Source organism: Myiozetetes cayanensis, unplaced genomic scaffold, assembly GCF_022539395.1.
Source record: "Myiozetetes cayanensis isolate MyiCay16 unplaced genomic scaffold, myiCay2020 scf3, whole genome shotgun sequence".
Lineage (NCBI taxonomy): Eukaryota > Metazoa > Chordata > Aves > Passeriformes > Tyrannidae > Myiozetetes > Myiozetetes cayanensis.
The window spans coordinates 55,082,815-55,097,631 of NW_026087521.1; the positions used below are offsets into that span (position 1 = coordinate 55,082,815).

The 14,817-nt window shown below is 39.7% G+C and overlaps 1 protein-coding gene across 1 annotated transcript in view; it reads right to left on the reverse strand.

Moving 5' to 3' along the window:
• Positions 1 to 14,817, reverse strand: part of TXNRD1 (thioredoxin reductase 1) — a 38,598-nt gene that overhangs the window by 9,498 nt on the left and 14,283 nt on the right. The window contains exons 4-11 of the mRNA XM_050324940.1: positions 11,989 to 12,061; positions 11,755 to 11,874; positions 10,860 to 11,002; positions 10,618 to 10,733; positions 8,794 to 9,019; positions 6,034 to 6,126; positions 4,324 to 4,400; positions 2,544 to 2,700 (exon numbers count right to left, since the gene is read on the reverse strand). Coding sequence (XP_050180897.1) covers positions 2,544 to 2,700; positions 4,324 to 4,400; positions 6,034 to 6,126; positions 8,794 to 9,019; positions 10,618 to 10,733; positions 10,860 to 11,002; positions 11,755 to 11,874; positions 11,989 to 12,061 — 1,005 coding nt within the window. The remainder of the gene's footprint in view (positions 1 to 2,543; positions 2,701 to 4,323; positions 4,401 to 6,033; positions 6,127 to 8,793; positions 9,020 to 10,617; positions 10,734 to 10,859; positions 11,003 to 11,754; positions 11,875 to 11,988; positions 12,062 to 14,817) is intronic.

The window sequence follows — 14,817 nt, forward strand, 5'->3', positions numbered from 1 at the left end:
AGCATCACCACTATTCAAAAATCATATTTTTTTTTTTTTAATCAACTGTGGCCTTGGCAGTGTCAAAGAATCAAAGACATGGGGTACAGCCCTTCTAGGGGACAGCTAGAACTAGAGCTGATACCATGTGCCCAGTCACATACCATGAGAGGCAAACCCTGACCCTTGACTTCACTGGAGCTTTAGAGTGTTCTAGAGGCTTCCTCTCTGGGCAACTTCTGGGCCTGACCACCCTCAATGTAAAGCAGTTTTTTCTTATGATCAAAGGAATTTTCCTGTGTTTCAGTTTGAATCCATTGCTTCTTGCCCTTGCACTTTATATCACCTGAAAAAGTCTGGCTCCATCTTTTTTACTCCCTACCATCAGGCAAATGTACTCATTGATACAGGAGCCCCTCAAACCACCTCTTCTGTTGGGTATTTAAATTACCAGCTGTCTCAGCCTCTCCTCATGTGTCAGATGCTCCAGTACACTTTAACCATAGTCATGGCCCTTTGCTGGACTTGCCTTGTTCTTCTTCTACTGGGAATCCCAAAACTGGACACAAAATCAAATCTGTCTCACCAGAGCTAACTGGAATCGAAAAGGTCACTTCCCTCCGCCTGATGGCAATGCTCTGCCAGGATGCATCTGCAGGATGCAGTCCAGGATATCCCTGGCCTTCTTTGCAATGAGGGTACTTTGCTGGCTCAGAGTCAACTTGTCCTACTGAAGCTTTGTCTGCTCAGCTGCTTTCCAGCTGGCTGAGCTGCCAGCCTGTGCTGGCTCGTGGGGTTACATCACCTCAGTTGCAGGACATTTCACTTCTTGCTGAACTCTGTGAGATTCCTGCCTGTCCATTGCTCCAGTCTGACCCACTTCTCCACTGTGAGTGACAGCACAAACACCAGTTGCACCAGTCACTTCTCCCAGCTTTGTATCACCTGCAAACTTGCTGGGGGTGCATTTTGTCTCATCATCCCGATTCATTAATTTAGATGTTAAACAGTGCTGGACTGAGTATCCAACCCTGTGGCACACCACCAGTGACTGGCCTGCAGCTGGTCCTTGTAATGCTGGTCACAGCCCTTTAAACCTGGCTGTTCAGCCAGTTTTCAATCCAACTCACTGCTCACTTACCCAGTCTGTACTTTATCCATTTGTCTATGACAATGCTATGGGAGACAGTGTCAAAAGCCTTTACTAGAGTCAAAGTAAACAAACATCCTCTACTCTTTCCATATCCACCAAAGTAGTCATTCTGCCAAAACAGACTAGCAGGCTGGTTAGCTCTATTTAATTTCTAGTAATTTTATTTTCTGTAGACTTCAACTTTCATTAATTTCCTTTATGACTGGGGATCAACTAAGACGCTGATTACTGTCCTTTCCCCATCTATCCATAACATATGTTTCATACAATCACCTTTTCCAGATTTGTTGCAACATAAACCTACGTCAGGTTCCCATTTAAGTAGTTACTCATTTTTGGGTTCACGGAATGAGATAATGCTTCCTTTGGCAGCATAAGGATTTCTTTACCTTGAGAGACTGTTATCTGGCATAAAATGTAAATTAAGACATATCCATAGTACTGCAGCACAAAAAAACCCCTGTCTTCTGCTACGGTTCCTTAAACTTTTCCTGGCTAATGCAATGACATTCTGCACACTGATTCAGGATTCTGTTACCACAATACCTGCCAACGTAAAACAAACAACTCAATCAAGCTCTAAATCTCGCCGACAGTTGAACCTGATATGAATTCAGCAGGCTCTAAAAGAGAAGTAACCTTTATACTCATGCCCTGTGGTTACGAAGGTGAGACAAGCACCCACACCAGCAGTGCCTGCATAACAGTTCTTTAAAGGCACTCTCCTTTCCCCCTGGTTTCAACATAAGGTGTAGATGAGTACCCACACTGCTCCCATTTAAACAACCATAATCTGTCTGAAGCCCACAACTGCACTAGTATGGACCATAAACACTGAATCGATTAATTCAACTACCCAGGTATAAATATGTGCTGAGTTATGGGTACATCTGACCTTCCTTTGTGTCCATATTCAATTACAACTCAGGTCGTGTATTACATTGGAAACATATGGATGAGAGGTGAAAAAAATTAGTGGAAATAACACTGAAAATTAAGAGCATCACAAATTCCTATTATACTCTATTTAGGGACCATAGGTAGGTTTAGTAAACTGCCTATGAATTAAAGCACTTAATAGGATGGGGAAGATTGCTGCCTTTTAGGGAAGGTGGTAGAATTAAAAACAAGCTAAATGATCTCACTTAATTTTATTATCATTATACTCTGAGAGAAAAATAAACCCTCATAAAAATAAAGAAAAGAGACTACTGCTTAATCCATAAGGTATTAATTTCATCCCACACAATTAGCAGAACACAGCTGCAGTAATATCTTTGCCAGGGGAAAATTAAAATGATCATCAAAGCTAATCCTTAAAATTCTTCTGGGTTTTCCATAAACAAGTAGGCTTGCACTCTGCACCTATAAATAGAGCAATGACAGTGTTTTGTGGCAACTGTTTCCTTACCTTGGTGGTTGCCCCAGCATAAAGCCTCCGAACTAACAATCTTCCTGCCTGGATTGCCACTGGTGTGAGTTCCAGCTTGTCCTGCAGAATATCTCCAATAGCATAGATATACGGCACATTTGTTTGCTCCTCATCACTGACAGGAATTTTTCCTGTTCTGCAATTGGAATTAAACAAGAAAAAAGATCTAAGTGTGCTGCTGTGAAGACTGGAGGTGTAAATAACCTTGCAGGAGTTAGGTCCTTTACCTTCAAGAAAAAGACACCCGTGTGGAGCATGAGGGAAAGTCATATTTACAATCTTACAGTCTTAGGCAAGAATGTAAAGTAGTGCAAATTTGAACAAAACTACAGGAATTCCCACACTGGATAAGGAGGTAGCCTGTGAAGCTGCAATTTGTCTCCTGAATCATTGGTGAGGCATAAATCTTTTCCTCAAACGCCCTCTACCATCAGCTGATCTGTGCAGAGGCAACTTTCAGGAATGACAGGAAGAGACATTCTCCTCCAGTTGTAGGACAAAAGGATTTTTCCACTACTGACATTCCAGTCCAGTGACTGAATCAGTTTATAGAAATTTATCCTTCAGGGTAGTACACAGAGACAGGTCAAGCTGTTAGACAGCCTACCTAAGGGACAGCCAGCAAGCTTTTTAGTTGTAAGTGTACTGAGCTAATGGAAGGCTTTAATTATTAATATTTCCTACTTCATCAATAAATGAGATAGTGTAGTAATCACCACAGGAAACACATGTAACAGGGAAACCAGGCAGGCACTGAAACAGTCAAACAGTCACTTGAAAGACCAGTGGAATTCTCTTATTAAAAATCCAACTTCCTCAATTTTTTCTCATTAACAATAACACAGTTTATGCTAATAACTTTATAGTTCTTTCTATTAAGCTAGCAATAGGTGTCCTGACATCAGAAAGATGTGCCCTGTTCTGCAAGACAACACAGGTCTGCCAATTTTGAGGGTACCAAAACTTCCACTTAGTTGGAATATCACAACAGTTCCCTTTGGGAACATCAGTCACTGCGTTCACATATAAAAACTCTGCAGTGGTCAGGTTCATGGTCCTGTGTCTTTTCTTCAAAGGGAAGATCTTCGAGGCCCCACATGCCTGGAAGATGTTTTAGTTACCAATATTGAAAATGTTACCGATAGCTCCACTCCCTGGTGCAACGACCTCACTACATTAAACATTAAATACTTCTCTACAGGAGACAGATTGTTCCCAAGAGTTGCTCCATGGCAAGAAATAAACTCCTCCAAAACCTAAAACACATCAAGAACTACTCCACCTGTGAGTTTAAGGAATGCTACTTGGACCTTACATTTTAAAATAACATACTAGAATGTAAACAAAACTCACTGCACTAAAAGCCTGTGTGAACAAACAGATCTCTGCCCCAAGGAGTGAGAGAGAGAAAAACAAGGAGACAGGAATAAAAGAGTACAAGGAACAACTTGCAGATTCTAGAAAATGCTGTAACAGGAAGAAGCTGAGACTGACCTGTGAATGAACCTGAACCTGGACAGAATGGAACAGATACTTTTGACTCCCAGCATTTAGGAACTGACTGTTTATTATCAAAAAAGCAAATGTGGCAGCATTGTGGGAGAAAGAGCAGCTTTCTGCAACAGAGTCTCCCATCCAAGTGTATACAAACAGGAGACAAATTTGTCCTCCAAGCTTTTGAATGTCTATGCACCACTAGCATTGCAACAGGACATGACCCAAGCTTAGCAGTGAACGGAATAGAGACATCTGTCCTTACTTTTCATTGATATTCACTCCAACTTTGTCCAACCCAATTTTTCTTGTGCATGGATCTCTTCCAATTGCTAACAACACCTGCAAAAGAGCAATGCATGTTACTGATTTTTTAAAACCCCAAAAGTGCATTTTTCATTGGCTATTATTTTCATTATATACTGAAGATTAGTATCTAAGGCTTGGTCACAGTAAGGTGAATAAATTTGTTACCCATTGTATATTCACAGAGTTCAAGACAAGCCACACCACCACCATGACCTAACAATACCAGGTTTTAATGTTAAGATTAAAACCATTCAAGTAACTTTCCCTAGAAAAGTACCCCGAGAGTATTCTAAACAAATCAGTTAGGGACAGATTCTCTATTTTCTTGCAGTTTTATACAGAAGTGTTATACCATATCCCTACCAGAGAAGGTGACCTCAAAATGTTCCATAAAGAAAGGGCTCTTTAGGAAAAAAACTCAAATAAACTCAAATAAAATAAAAATACCATAAAATAATATTTGTTTTGACAGAAAATATCATTTACTTATATAGGCTCTCAGCCAAGTCATTGTCAAAGGATATTATTTGTTAGAACATTTGTTCAGAATGATGGACAGACCAGGCCAAATTCTCACCCATCCTATCAACTCTGCTACCTTAACAAGCAAATCAAGTTCCAGCTTATGCTATCATGAGGAAAACTGCTATATGCTTTGCAGTCTGGGACAACTGCCCAGCTAACTACATAATGCTACTCATATGATAGTGAAGAAATGAGCTGAAGGAATCAGTGATCTACTTCTGGTCTTATAGATGACCAAGCCACGCCAGATCTTCAGAGCTGAAGGTCTTAAAATGCATCACACATCAGTGAAAGATGTACCAATAAGATATCAGACGTTTCCTTAATGAAGGGATGGTATTGATTTGCTTGCTAAAAAGCTTTCACTACTATGGAGCAGAAAAAAGACCCCAGTATTACAACACTGTGCAACAGCGCTATGGTTATTGTTAAACTTTCTCATAATATTGGCTCTCAGATGCATGACCTTGTTACAGGATGACTGATGCACTTATGCAGGTACATCAGGTCACTGGCACACAGTATTTGCAATCTAAAGTCCCAGGTTGGCAAGTGCCTGTCTTTTTGCATCGTATGTAGTTCCAACCACTCTGTTCCCAACCTTTTTTTCCAGCATCAAGGCCTATGAAAATGATTGGGGTGAGGTGTGATGGAAACAGTCAATGAAACACACAATGGCATACCTGCACACTGCAATTTTACTCTTTTAAGTGTGTAATGAAGCTTCCTGACTGACTTGCCACCGGGCATTTGTTGCTTTTGTGAAGATGCGTCAACAGGTCTTGAGATGACATTTGTTTAACTCTTGCACAGAACATTGTTTTGTGCTAACTACAAAACATTTACTACAAATATCCCACTAGGGAAAAATCCTGCAACTGATTCCAGGTGACCAAGCTCATCTGCATCCCTAAGCTAAGAAACGGGTTTGAAAAGCATGCAAGTGATTTGGCAAGGCACAATGATCATGGATTTTGGGACTTTTTTCACATTAATTTCCTGTTGATTGCATGCAATTAGCATATTTTAATGATTAAAATAATTTTTTTAAAATCTAACATGTGGATAAAAACACCCCACAAATTCCCAAAATTAAATGGGAGGCTATTTCACATTCTTCATGTATATAGACAGGACTCACAGTATTGTATTCCCCTTCGATTATCTGGTCCCCTTTTGTGGACTTGGCTGTAACTTTCAATCTTCCAGGAGCTCCTTCCTCAAGCTGCTCAACCTACAACATTTTGAGGATTGGGTGGTGGAGGGGGTAAAAGAAAAAAGTGTAGTTTCAAATAAAAATATACAAAACATACAAAAGCATATTTTTTGCACATATCACTGGGAATGTTTTAACCATAATCTAAAATTAAGCATTTATTCTGAAGATTTTTTACATTTCTGCTTGCATATTTAAACATTTTGTTCTATGTCCATGCATTTATTCTTATGACCAACTCAATAAAACCTCATTTCTGTTTATGAAAGTTGACTGGTAGCTAAGTTCTTGTCCAAGCCCACCATGTGAGCTTCTGGTGTCCACCGGGGACAGAGGAGGTGAGGAGGAAGGAAACTCTTACAAGGCCTGGAAACACCATCAGACATTTTCTCCAGCTGCTCCTAGAGGACCATTGTCCCTTTCACCCATGGGAAGCCACTGCCACAGCTCAGACCTCAGCACTACAGGCCTTTGCCCTGTTTCAATTACTTTATCCCAGCACATAAAGGTGCAGTGGCCTTGCAGGAGAGAGCAGCAGCTGGCTCAAAATGGTTGAAAAAGCACCATCAGATTAAGAAAAAAGCCTCATCAGTTTCCCAGAATCAGCTGAAATAAATATTCCTAGTTTAAGCTACGGATCCAGGTACACACTCACTCTCACATAAAGCAGCAGCTCACTGTCTATTCTAGCAAAGCAAGAAAAAAAGCTTTTTAAAACTTTGCTCCTTGTTCATAGTAATAAAAAATGACCATTTATGTAAAACAAAACAAAACCCAAAATACACCGCCCTCTTCCCCCCAAATAGATCAGAAAGCAATCCAGCAGAAAGAGCAATATCACTGATTCTTTTCCAAATACCTTTTCCTTTCAACTAAACAAGTGAATGGAATTTGAAGCTATATTGGTGGGTTACTCTTTGTTTCCATTAACATTCACTGGACTGTGAGGAAAGGACTGGACATCCTACAGTCCTTACAGTCCTCCCCTTGCCCTCCCAAGAGAGGGCATGGTACCTGACTGCTTCCAACATCTGGCTGTACATACAAGAGACATGTAAGTGTGTGACACTTAACACAGTTCTGGGACATTGTAGTGTTCATCCAACAGATGAAAAGCTACTTTTCAACACCTGCCCTAGTTCCTACTTCATTTTCAGTATTTAGAGACAGAAAAAGTAAAGTTTCTGACAAAGTTTTTACCCCTGTCCTTTATTTTCTTAAATTTAAAAAGCCTACTGTGCCATCCTACTAACTTTAAAGGATCACTGTGCGAAATTGCTCCTGTTCAAAGGCAGCATTATTTGTAATAATTCATCTTCTGCCTTCAAACATCCCAATGAAAGGTTTTAATAAGCACAAAATGCATAACTTCAAAAACAATGTTTGAAAGAGATGAGAAAACCTGCTAAAAACATAACCAGCAATTTAAGTCAAGGGTATTCTCAACCAGAAACAGGGACAGATATTTTATTCCCATTGAAATCAAAGACAAGTAGTGAAGTGACAGAGTAAAATAGGCAAAAGTGCATTTTGTGACTAGGGTGATGGACTGCTCTTCACAGGGTACATCTGGTGCTTCCTTCTGTCTCATCCCACATCAGAGCTTACAAAAATATATGCCTGAAACAAAAGCTATATCATCATCCCTGCTTTTTATAGAGCATGGGATTTATGCAACGAAGATGTGTAAAAACCAAGTTCCTTGAAACATCCATTTTGACTGCTCACAGCAACTCTTTCTGTGAGAGTCAAACCCACAGTGTGATAACCGGCAAGAGCATCTTTAAACCTACTCTTGATACTGCTAAAGGTGAAAATGAACAGTCTTCACTGAATTTAATGCTTTAATCCCCAATCAATAACATGGTAGTTTAACACCAAATTGAAAATTGCTTAATACCTGATTTCCCATTTCAGAATAAGCACTATTGTGGAAAAAAAAAAAAAAACAACAACAAAGAAAAATACTGTTACTACCCTCTGAAGTCTTTGATAAAGCAATTAAAAAAGCTCCAGAACTTATCTAATCTGATTCAAATTCAACCTGAATTTGCCTGTACATGTGCCTGTACATTTACATAACTAGTTTCATGGGTACTCTTATTGAATTAACAAAAATTGACCAAGTATTTAAGGACTCTGTCAAGTAAACAATACAGGTGGACACTTCTAAAGCCAATTTACTTTTCTGGATGGTCCACTAATCCTGGGCATATAAACAGTATTTGCTGGCTGAGAATTTGAGAACTGGCAATGAAAAATATGACTATTTGTGATGCAGTAGACCCTGGCCTCACAGGAAATTATATATCTGCTTAATTATGAGCCTGCAAGAAGTTTCACAGATTTCAGGACAGCTGCTGAATTTAAGTATATTCAACATTTGCAAGACCAGGATGAGCAGGGGTAACATTTTCAATGCAACACACACCAATCCCCCTAGTTCTGATAAAAACAATGAATATTGGAATCTCACCAAATTTTAATACTAAGATTAAATTGTACCTTTCAATTAATTAAGGTTTGTGGACTTACTCAGTTTAAAACAAAAATTAACCCATTTTATATCATAGCACATTCTGTATTGCAAGTTCAGCTTTTGTATTAGTTAAAATAATTTACACCTTAAAACATTACGATAGGTATATCCCAATCAACTGTAGTCATATAGCGCTTTGAGCCTACCTTGATGGGCACAAACTCCCTAATAAAGTTGACTCCATGTTCTTTCATATATTCACCAATTTTGTTTGCCATATCCTGGTCAAATCCTCTTAAGAGGATGGATCTCACCATTACAGTGACATCTAACCCAAGGCCTGCAAGAAATCCTGCACATTCCAAGGCAACATAGGAAGCTCCAACCACCAGGGTTTTCCCTGGACAGTAAGGCAGAGAGAAAAGGTCATCACTGGGAGGGAAAAATAAAAAAAAAGAAAGAAAAGAGGGAAAAAAGAAAATACAGTTAAAGGCAGCCCAAAGAATGTATTGTGCTTTATATTTGTCTAATTTATTCTGTAACAATAGGACTTTATTCCTCTTCCTGCTCACTAAAAAAAAACCAACTTAATTTTATTTCTGAATCATCACAAAAATGTTGAGTTTTTTTTAACAGAAATTAAGAACAAATTGTTAAAAAGATAGGTTGGGGTTTTTTACCTCTTAATCTTGCTTTAAATATTTTGCTGCAAATTTTAGCTCCTGAGAGCTAAAAGAAGAAGGGGTTCAGCTTCAGGATAAAAATACCATCTTCACTTCTTTGAATACTTATCCTCTTGCTAAAGCATTATATGCAGTGCCAAATATACACAGACAAAAAACCACATTAATGCAAACCACGGTAAAAAAGCAGAGATAGAAGTACCAAATTATGGAAAACATGTTTCTTTACCTGCTTTCCATTTCTTTCAACTGCTTCATCAAGCTACATCAGTTCTACCACGCTTTGGACCCAGACTATAAAATCAGGGCTTCTCAAGGAAGCCAGAACTCATGGAGGCACCACACTTGCTCAACAGAGACTCAGAGTTTGGCAACACAATTCTCCAAAGATTTAAATCTAAAATAAGTGTCTCTTCGTCAGAGTGGTGGAATAAAATGTCATTTTCTAATGAAAGGGTGTTCCTATCTCCCAAGGAACTCAGTGAAGATTACACAGCATTACAGTCTCAATCTGATAGTCTTTAACTCTGGAATTCCTGACTCTTCCACCTTAAGGTTACTTTAAAGCACCACTTCATAGGCTATATTATCTGTTAGCTTTAATTTCATTCCTACTTATTAGAAGGGAAACCTACCACATGGCGTTTTGGTTACACAGGGATGATGCCAGTTAATTTCATTGCTATAGGTTTGCCAGCCTGTAATTGAAACCTCTGTTTCTACATTAGGCAACTTCAAAGTTACCGTGATATGAAAACACGTTTCATCTGCCCATCACATGTTTTTGGTCAAAATGACGCTAGAACTGCTTGGCCTCATCAATTAACCAGCCGTTTGAAACCAGTTTGCCCAAAATTTGAATCAACTTCACTGACTAGCTGGCAAAAAAAATGAATGAAGACCGACACATTTCCAACAATGTCATAACATCAGCTGCTATGCCACTCCCTCTTTCTTTGGTATCTGAGCATGGAGGTTTCTTCCAAGCAGACTGTGCTCATCAGTTTGAGAACTGAAAGGCGATGAGGAATAGAGAGGAAGTGAGTGCACTGGTAACTGGGGTAGAGACAATGAATTCATTTTATGACTAACACGCACATGACTTCAGATATTCTCGGTTACTGCTGTTACCAGTCAGGAACAGAACCATCCTAGCCAGCCACTCAGAGTCCTCTGGTGTCTACTAGACACCAGTGTTTTTGGCATCTTAAAATCTGTCTATAGATATTCTCCTCCCCTTACTTTCCCCTAACAAAAATTTACACAGGGAAGAAAACCAGCAACCAAGCAGCCCTGTTCATGCTTCTTACACACGAAGAATGACTTCATAGTCCTCCCTGTTTTTACCTGCTAATGCAGTATTCCTTGTCTCCAGGTATACCCAGGTAGCGTGGTCGTTCACCAGTGGCAATGAGAAATCTCTCAGCTGTGTACAGCTTCTCCACTCCTCTTTTGTTTGTTGCCTGCAGACAAATTATTAGTTCAAAGTGAGTGTTTCACAGTCCTGCCACGGGAAAAATTAGTCTATTTGAAAAGCATCTCTTCAGAAAGTGCTACAGGAAGACACAGCAAACAAGGCTAGGGAGTACCTTAATTGTGTGTGGCCCGACAAATTCTCCATATGCATTCTCATATGTGACCTTGTTGTCTCTCAGTGCAACCCGATAGCCCCAGTTCAGTGAACCAATGTAATTCTGAACAGATTCTGTCATAGTCATCCAGTTGTGTTTGACTGTCAGAAACAAAAGAGGAAAGTTCTTCTTTCAGTTTGGGATTTTCTTTTTCCATAGTGAAACTTGTATTCTTAGTCAGATTTCTTTTATGACCCAGCCACCTTTAACATACTCTATTTTATTCCAGGGTAACTCTACTGAAATTCAAATAATTACATCAGCATAGACAATGTGAGAGGTCACAGTGGAACTGATACAACTTAAACCATGGAAAATTCAGACACTGCATTATCGAGAGTTTTATATTGACAGATGCTGTGAGAAAGTGACAAACAAAGACTTGGCATCCCTGAGAGATGTTCCCCACTACAGCATTATACCCTAAATAAATCACAATCCTATAACCGTGCACAAGCAAAATTCATCTTCTTATATAGTACTGACAGAGACTTAGGGAAAAGAAATCCTTGCTCACAACTGTATGAAGTTTCTAACAGGGATATTCTGGGGTATTCTCTTAGACGTTGTGGTACTTTCAGAAATGAAACAGAACCTTACTGCTTTTATTCACACAACAATCTTATCAATTACTAACATAATCAGAAGGTATTAATAAAGAGATTAGAAGCTGGAAGACGAAAAGCTCCATGGCTTTAGACTTGAAAAGTACTTAAGTTTATGTATAATCTCTCTGAATTTGCCCCACATTGTTAAAAGTGGACATGCTTTAGTGCAACAAGCACTTGATTGTGAGAACAACCGCAGAATTTTTGGTGCAAATGACAAAACTGAATAAAGTGTCCTTCTTTACCTTCTTCTGTAAACTGCCATCCAAATTTGCGTGCATCTTGCAAGGCTTGTCCAAGTAAAGCCGCCTGGTGCATCAATTTTTTAGGTATACAGCCCACATTTACACATGTTCCTCCAAGACCTGAGAGAAAGGAACAGAATGTGGCTTTCACATCAGTGTGGCAGATCTCAAAGATGAGAGTCAGAGTCTGAATAAAGCTCCTTTATAACAGGTTTGGAGTGAAAGCAAATTTACCCCATGAGCTTCCCTGAGGTGTAGGCTTGACAAAGTCCAGTACCATCACTTTCTTTTCATATTTGGCAGCCTCCTGCAAAACAAATTAAGACCCATATCTAAATATTGGAGGTTAAATTTGGAGTATACAATAACATCGTGCATTGCTGAAAAGCTTTGTGACTTTTAATTAAGTTACGATTAATGATTTGCAAGGGAACAGACAGACAGTCATTAACCTTCTGAATTCATTTGTGCATTCAGTAGGAAAAAGAAGATGAAAGGGGAAAAAAAGAAAGGCATTCATTCTGCTACACTACAGCATGGCACCAGCTGATACATAGAACACTCTGGAAGTTCAACCTTCTCTTCTCTTCTCCATCTTGTCAGTTTGTTCAGACTATTTCCTAACATGCCCATTTACTTTCAACATACTTAATGAATTCCTAATTAATCCAGTTTTCACTTCAAAGATGGTTTCTCCAACATTTGTTTGAAACCACATCACACAATGACATAAGCAGTCACATGGCCAAGAACGACAACTGCGCTCATCCAAACTCTTTTCTTGTAGGAGAAGGGAACACTTGATTTTGAGCACAATCTGTGGTTGTCAGGCTCAGCTCTTGTTCTTTCAAGCGACGTGGCCTGCAGCAAGCTGACCTCACTGTCAGGATGAGCAAAGGTAAGACCAATGAGGAATGACGGATGAGCTGAGGCTGTTCAGTCTGGAAAAAAGGAGGCTTGGAGTAACCTTATTGCTCCCTACAACTACCTCAAAGGAGGTTGTGGTGAGGTGGGGGTCGGCCTCTTCTTCCAGGCAACTAGTGACAGGACAAGGGGAAATGACCTCAAGTTGCACCAAGGGAGGTTCAGGTTGGATATTAGGAAACATTTCTTCACTGAAAGAGTGGTTAAGCACTGAACAGGCTGCCCAAGGAAGCAGTGGAGTCATCATCCTTGGAAGTGTTCAAAAAACAAGCAGACATGGCGCTTGTTGATTTGGTTTTTGGGCATGGTGGTACTCAGACAAAGGTTGGACTTGATGATCTGGGAGGTCTTTTCCAAACGTCATGGTTCTACAATTCTGTATTTCCCCTGAGAGGTTTCATTAGCAAATCTATAATCACTGTGCATAAATAACACTGAGAACTGAAATTTCTATACCGATTCCACTGCTCCTTTCATCTTTTACAAGAAAAAGACAAAAATCCACAGCAATAACTGCTACCACAGAAAAACATGTAAGTAAGCCCCATGCAGATGAGAGACAACAATGATAGATTGCACCCATGAGATATAGCAACATAAATTTGCTACTTGGAGTAACCACAACTGTGCAGCATCACATGATGAGTTCTTAGACGTGTAAGCAATAACAACTATAGGCAGAGGATATTACTCAAAGGCCTTGGGTTTTATTTGGGAGGAGCTGGACAGCCTTCAGCCTTATGTTACCAGTAATACTTGTTAAACCAAATAGTTGACAATCAGAATTTTAATTTTAAATGTATCTTACTTCATGCAAAATGTAAATCATAATTCAAACAAAGCAGTCTGTAGACACCTTTGGAAAATACTGAGGTAATGGATTTCCACTTCCAATAAAGATGTAGGTTGGCCAAGAAGCTAATTTCTACCCATTAGCAGCACCTCTGAGAAAGTTCCTCAGGAAGGTGCTTAGGGACTGAGACGTGTCATTAAAGCTCCTCTATAACAACAACTCTTAAACACCACTCAAAACAGCTTAACTAGTGTTAACTAAATAGAATGCGTGGATTCCCGAGCTGTACACTCACGTAATACAGCACAGCATTCCACTGCCACCTCAGCAGAGATCACAAACAGACATAACCACTTCTGCAGAGTGATATGCACAGCCACAAAACCTGCCCCGTAGGCTTTCAAACCCTGCTGGGCTCGGCGCAGCACCCCGCGAACACAGCAAGGCTGCTTACGGCTGGAGGTGTTCTCTGTGAACTGACAGCAGGGGCCTGGCACCTCGGTCTGAGTCTGCAGCTGGGTTGCACCAAGTCAACCTGGCAGCGTTTGCACTCACTGTGGAAATGTGCTTCCAAATTGAACAAGCTCTGAGCACAGTATAGAGAGGAAGATGTGCGCAACAAAGCTGCATGTGTCATAGTGAAAGGCACACATTTAGCCAGTCTACTTACACTGCTGTAAACACGAGTGTAGACATCTGGAACTTGGTTTAAGAGCTGTGTAGCTGGGGATTTTTTTCTGGTTTGTTTTGGGTTTTTTAAGGCACTGTTAGTTAATTTATTAAAAAAAAAAAAAAAAAAAAGAAAGAACCATCTAGAGTATAAGTCAGAAGTTTATGTGTGTAAAACAGTTTCATTTTAACTTCATGAAACTGATTTGAAATCCACTTTACTGCTGATAACCACTGATGACTTCATTGATTTACCATCTTCTGCTCTACTCTACAATCATTTGAAAACAGTAAGAATCAATATACACCGAGTTGAAGGAATAAGGCTGTTTATCTTCCCAGCTGCCATGTTTTCTGTCCCACAGCTGAAAAATGATGTAACACACATCATTGCGGTAGCTTCACAACATAGCACATGTATCCAACAAAGTAACCAGTCTCCTTATGGAAACTTGAACAGATGGATTTTTGTTACTGAAAACTGTTTTTGCATTACTGCACACTCCCATTTTACTCTCATTACTCTCTTCTGTTCACCCCCATCCTCTGAAAACCAGTATTTGCTTCTCTTTGTGGTTCTCAGAATTTTTGTAGATCTTACTTTCAATCCTGTGCCATGACAATAGTGCCTCTATTGATAGGAAAGCAGTAAACTACCAAAATAAGTTATGGAGGCA